The sequence below is a fragment of the Ammodytes marinus genome (assembly GCF_949987685.1).
Source record: "Ammodytes marinus genome assembly, chromosome: 14".
NCBI classification, from domain to species: domain Eukaryota; kingdom Metazoa; phylum Chordata; class Actinopteri; order Uranoscopiformes; family Ammodytidae; genus Ammodytes; species Ammodytes marinus.
Window position 1 is genome coordinate 29,675,005 of NC_137218.1, and position 6,363 is coordinate 29,681,367.

General features: G+C 43.2%; 1 protein-coding gene across 1 annotated transcript; it reads right to left on the reverse strand.

Annotated features, from left to right (window-relative positions):
* Positions 1–2,411: 2,411 nt before the first annotated feature.
* Positions 2,412–5,675, reverse strand: hmgn1b (high mobility group nucleosome binding domain 1b). Its single transcript, XM_080040711.1, has 6 exons — positions 5,503–5,675; positions 4,027–4,047; positions 3,840–3,869; positions 3,709–3,750; positions 3,503–3,613; positions 2,412–3,417 (listed from the first exon to the last, which is right to left on the reverse strand). Exons 1-6 carry the CDS (start codon positions 5,518–5,520, stop codon positions 3,370–3,372), a joined length of 270 nt encoding a protein of 89 aa, XP_079896837.1. The 5' UTR covers positions 5,521–5,675; the 3' UTR covers positions 2,412–3,369.
* Positions 5,676–6,363: the final 688 nt, after the last annotated feature.

A 6,363-nucleotide genomic window follows, 5' to 3' on the forward strand; every position in this document is an offset into this window, starting at 1 on the left:
ATGTTGTATGTGGGTTGTAAGCATAGGTCAATATTTGTTTCCCCATCAAAAACAGTGATGGGTTCAAGCATTCCTCATGAAGGACTCAGCGAGCCGTCAGTCAGTTTTCATCAGATGTAGTTATAAGCAGTTGGGTTTATAGTGGAATAATAAAGCAGTTCATTGGTTAAACGGCCAAATGTGAGAGCGAAACGTTAATATATCGTAGTGAGAGTGGGGGAACAGCTTCACAGCCTCATTAGGAAGAAGATAGTCTCGCAAAGCCAGACCAAACTACAGCAAGTAGGAAGAAGATAAAGATACAGAACATTTCCTATGCTTCTCCTTCTTTGCTCTTTCGCGGACCAATCACAGCAGAGCCGGAAGAGGAACGTGCACAGAGGCGTGAGGGCGCGCGGCATTATTGATTTGTTTACTGACACGGAACATCATTAAAGAACACTGTAAATGTAACGGCTGAGAAAGCGGCGGGCCAGTGAGAAGCTGTCCATGGTGCTGAAACTCTTTCGTCTCCTGTTGACTGAGCAGAATTGGAATCCAGTCTTTTACACTCAACAAAAATATAAACGCAACACTTTTGTTTTTGCTCCCATTTTTCATGAGATGGACTTAAAGAGGACCTATGATGCTTTTTGACTTTTATGACCTATAAACGTTGTTATGATGATTCATAGTCATGCTTAACCATACTAAATTATCAAATAATGACTTACATGCATTTCAACGTATTCCCTGCTGACCGTCTGGGGTGTCTGTGCCGAGCACTAAACACTATTCTAGCCAGTCGAGAAGTCACGTGTTCAAAGCGGTCTACCCTTTGTAACTTTGTGACGTCGCATGTAACTTTGTGAAGTCACCACGCGGATGTTTCCATGTATGGTAATGCTGTCACTTCCCTGTTCGCGTCTGCCTCGCGCCCTTATAGGTCCATGCTCGCGCTTCCCGCCACTGAAAGTGTTCTGGAAGGAAGGTAACCAATCACAACGGAGTGGGGTTTGCAGGAGGGGGGGGAGGGTAGCGGAGATGGCCGATGCACAGGCGGAGGGAGCGGAGATTGCCGAAGCACACACACTCAAGTGTTGACAGGACGTGCTGGATCGCCAAAATAAGAGAAAGAGCTTCCCGAAAATCTACATAGTTTTTTGTGATGTGATTCGTGTCAGGTTGCTCTATAGCAGTGTAAAACAAGAAATTAAGACCAGAAAAGTAGTATAATAGGTCCTCTTTAAAGATCTAAAATTAATTCCAGATACACAATTGTACCATTTCTCTCAAACATTGTTCACAAATCTGTCTAAATGTGTGATAGTGAGCACTTCTGCTTTGCTGAGATAATCCATCCCACCTTACAGGTGTGCCACATCAAGATGCTGATCTGACATCATGATTAGTGCACAGGTGTGCCTTAGACTGTCCACAATAAAAGGCCACCCTGAAATGTGCAGTTTTGTCTCACAGCAAAATGCCACAGATGCCACAAGCATTGAGGGAGCGTGCAATTGGCATGCTGACAGCAGGAATGTCAACCAGATCTGTTGCTCGTGCATTGAATGTTCATTTCTCCACCATAAGCCGTCTCCAGCAACTTCGCACAGCCATTGAAGAGGAGTGGACCAACATTCCATAGGCCACAATTGACAATCTGATAAACTCTATGCGAAGAAGATGTGTTGCACTGCATGAGGCAAATGGTGGTCACACCAGATACTGACTGGTTCTGAGTCCCCAGAACCCCAATAAAGCAAAAAAATGCACATTTCAGAGTGGCCTTTTATTGTGGACAGTCTAAGGCACACCTGTGCACTAATCATGATGTCAGAACAGCATCTTGATGTGGCACACCTGTGAGGTGGGATGGATTATCTCAGCAAAGTAGAAGGTGCTCACTATCACACATTTAGACAGATTTGTGAACAATGTTTGAGAGAAATGGTACAATTGTGTATCTGGAATGAATTTTAGATCTTTAAGTCCATCTCATGAAAAATGGGAGCAAAAACAAGTGTTGCATTTATATTTTTGTTGAGTGTACGTGGTTGAACAATACACCGTTTGTGTTTCGAAATCATGCTTTGAATTATGTTGCACTGCTCTTTTTGTCCTTTCATATATGTCACACCATTCTTTGAACTTATGGTTGTTGTGTAAATTTGTTTAAATAAAGACTTCGCCTACCAACACATTTCAGTAAGTTAGTTTTACGGTGGCCTTAATTTTCCTCTAATTGCATTCTAAAACTATAGGGTTCTGTGACTAATTTCTTTATTATAATGTCCCTATCATGACAATGTCATCAATCCAGCAACATTTACAAAATATCATTAGCAAGCTTTCTTTTATCCTTTAATATGTCTACACTCCTATCAGCAACCATAACAATGAAACTTTTCCAAGTGAAACAGTGCAACTATACCAACCCATATTTATTGGTTTGTTGATAACAATCATTACACAGGTACATCTATAAACAAATAGAAAATAAACTGCACACTTGTACTTGATACAGATACCTAAAACTCACATGAATATTGCTACTGCTGGTATGCATTTGACATCTCAAAATAAATGTACAGTTTGTATGTGTGGCCTTTAAGAAGCCAGTCTAAACAGTTTGTGTTTCATGGTTACACACCTCATTAGCTTGGCTAAGAAAACCAATTCCATTTTTACCATCCTTACAATGTACCATTACACACTGCATATAGAAAGATTGAAAATCATTTTCACAGCAGCTATACAAATTCATTGCGATGCTATCACAGAACAGAGACACAACAAACATATGCGATGCAGTTTCTGATGAGGGACAGCTCCAGTTCTAGGAATTTTAGCTTTATTGATCCAATTTATTAAGAAAACTGCGCGAGTACAAGAGTTAACATATAGGAACAAACCGTACAAACATCCTAAAACACTCTTCTCCATTATAAACAATAAAACAATGAGTTGCCTGTGACTTTGTCCATTCCCACCACAGCACAGATTACATACACTGTCCCTTATAAAGCATATGGAATGTCGTTAACACAGGTAAGCTCTTCTGGTTGTTGGCCTCGCTCCATTGAACGTTGCTTGCGTGTTGACACTGTAACCTGTCCAGCACCCTCCCCTCCTTCACATTTAAAAACTGAAATGAAATCCACCGACAGTAACAACAACGACCGCAACTTTAAGGGCGATGCAAAATTGTGGGATGCGATGAAATTCCCGTCTCCAAATTGACTTTTTTCTTTCATTAAAAAAAAGTTTTCTCTACAATCAAACTACTAAAAAACCTGTATTTAGAAAATAGTTGATAAAAATATTCCCCTGAATTGTACAAGAAAAGAGGTACAGGGAGCACTGGTAAAAGACGTGGTTGGAGAGATGTTATTCTGCTGCCTCGTCCTGCTCATCAGCTGCGTCTGTAGCTGGTGCCTGTAACACAACATGTACAACGTCAGTGTTCTGCGTGGACATCAACTAGATTTGACATCTTTAAATATGATGTCACAAGCCTTACCTCTTCCTCCGCTTTGGCTTCTCCGTTCTCAGCGGGGGCCTCTGGTGCTTTCTCCTCGGGCTTGGCCTTCTCCACCTCCTTGGCCGCTTTCTTAGGCTTGGCAGGTGCCTTCTGCAGACACACACATTAACATTCACCACATGAGTCACTCTGTTACCAGTTTTCGGTCTGATACATGGCTCGGAGACCTCAAAACATGGCCTCACCTTTGGCTTAGGTTTGGCCTCTGCCTTTGCAGGTGCAGGTCTCTGTGGAGACAAAACACATTCATATCAACACTTAGAAGGCATTAAACAGCATGCATATTGTCCATGGCAGTATGGGCTGGGCTACTTACATCGACCAACCTGAGAGATCTCCTCTTGGGCTGCAGAAAGTGAACAGACAGTGTGGTTACTTTAAAGATATCACCCATTAGCAATGTATCAGTCAGTGGCTGTCAATGATGGGGCATTACTGACCCCTGGTGGGTAACACTAACTGCTTCATTATTTATCATTTCAATAACACAATATGTTCCTTACCGCTGAATCTCCTCCTGCTGCCTGTGAGGTAAACAAAGAAGAAAGAAAATCAGTGTTAGGAAATAATCTGCACATGATGGGTTTAGTTAGTGGTGAAGAGTGGGGCATGAGCTTTAAGCATTGGTTATGTAAGTCAGAGGGGGCGTTTCCAGACAGACTTTTAGCCTATGGCTGCACACCCAGCCTCATACATGTTTTAGTTAGAACCAAGGGCTTCGATTGGCTGAGCTATGTTCTAAAATCGTACACAATGACGCTCTAAGCATTGAAGATAACACATATAACATCAGTCCTCAGTTAGCATGGATCAAATAGGAATGTTGCACGGTCCTGAGATGAAACCTTATGGAACTATATTTCACAGCGCAAGAATAACAGCCCAAGAATGAAGCGTGGAAGTGTTGTGATGTGACAGTGTGACATAATGGCAGCAGGGCGTAGCTCTTACAGCGTAAAGGGACTTGCTCTCCCAGCTCTTGCTAGTGATTTGCCTACCGTTAAACTCGTGTAGAGGAGGGGGCGGACTCCGCCTCCTCACGACCCAGCCATTCATTGCTAATAGGCTACATGGGATACCAGGGAACGGAGAAAAAGAGCAGTGTCGAGTGTTCCCGCCATGAGTTTGAAAAGAGTCACTCGGAGCAGAATCCACTAGAACCCCCAGCAACAAGAGCAGCGCTTGGCTGACGGAGTCTCGCCATTGCATAACCTGCGACAAGCCTGTCCCCACAATACACACTTACACGACAAACGCCATCCAAGAAATACGTTCTCACCGCCTCTAAGGGCGAGCATGCATTTACTAAAAACACACACGCTCGCAAGGTTTCTGAACGCCAACATATTCATATATTTAAAATGAAAACATATTAAAATGTGTTTTGTTCCACCAGAAAACCATTAACAATGCTCGGTGTACGCGCAGAAAGAATCACCTCAGCATTACAGCCAAACTTCCGCCGAATAGCATGTAAATACTAAACGTAATAACAGGCTAGTGATTGTTTCTCTCCAATTTTCTCGGGGATAAACTTTAGTATCCAGCGTGACGACCCCGTAGGGAACAATCTATATGCCGCCAACTTTCTCTGCAGAAAAGCATGCCATCGACTGAAAAAATGAGCCCACTTCGTCCCGCACTCAAACTAAATGTATTTTTTGCAGAATTTCAATGTGCATGTCACCATCCTGCAAGAAAAAGACCCGGTGATAGGAAAACCACTTGGCACAAAGCTAATCACTGCACGAGACCGATAAGACCAAGAATCAACCACTTCCCCGAATCAAAACACACGCTGCATACCGGCAAAACTCTTGGCCGCAAGGCGCAACATTGTTGACATTCCCTCCGAACACAACGCGGACATTTGTAGCAACATTTGAACAACTCGAGCGGTAACCAGCCCGTTTTGCACATTGCAGTTGGGGTTATAAACGCTGTATTACTGAAGGCATGAAATATGTCGATCTACTCACGTTCTTCCTTTTAGGCATGGCTGGTTTGTGTGGGGTGTTTAGTGAAAAAATAAAAACGAGCTAAATGTAACTAGGTACTGGAGTAAACACAGTGGTAGGCTATTTTCAGGATAAAGCTGAGCCAGTACAGTCTAACACAGCGCGGAGAGACGGTAATGTTCCATTGGAAGAAAAACTAGCTCAAACCGGATTGGATTCTCCCCCTCCCTCCCTATTCAAACCGTTATAGTTCCTGCATGATTGACGGAGCTTAGTCCCGCCCTCGCTGTCCATTGATTGGACGACAGGATGGTCAGCAACAGGATTTAAAATCTAGGCTCTTACCCCTGTGGGCACGTCACACGTCAGTCAACACATATGAGGAGCTATTTGTCTGCCTCTGTCTGTGCAGCCATCTGCTAAATTGTCGTTAAGTCTGCCTTTAACCTCGCACAGAGTGCGCTTCATGCTATATCCTACCACAATGCAATATTTTGACGTGTCCCAGCACTAGCTTACCTCTCTCATAGTACAAACCCATTCTGACCCATGAACACGAGCGATACAATAAAGTGTAGCACGTGTATTGGCGGAAGATTGAGAGAAGGGTGTGTGTTCCTCCAGTCTAGTCTTGTAGCCTATTTCAGTTTGGGGAAAATGGCGACACATACGAGCGGCTCCCGCTCCCCGAAAGTGTTGTCACCGTCTGCCCGCTCCATTTAGAGTATTGTCGCTCCAGGAGGCATTCATTCATTTCGCATTAGGGGTTAATTTTACAGCCGCTACCCTGACTTTTAATGTGTCTCGTAAACCTAAATGCAAACTCATCCATCTGCTACATACGTTATACAATAGACAAATACAATTCAAATTTAACCACCT

What these genes read in the sequence shown, in the direction of transcription:
- hmgn1b (XM_080040711.1), bottom strand. An exon ending in GATCTCTCAGGTTGGTCGAT is followed by an intron (nt 3,751 to 3,839) that starts GTAAGTAGCCCA and finishes TTGTCTCCACAG; the next exon opens with AGACCTGCACCTGCAAAGGC. An exon ending in AAGCCAAAGCGGAGGAAGAG is followed by an intron (nt 3,418 to 3,502) that starts GTAAGGCTTGTG and finishes GTTGTGTTACAG; the next exon opens with GCACCAGCTACAGACGCAGC.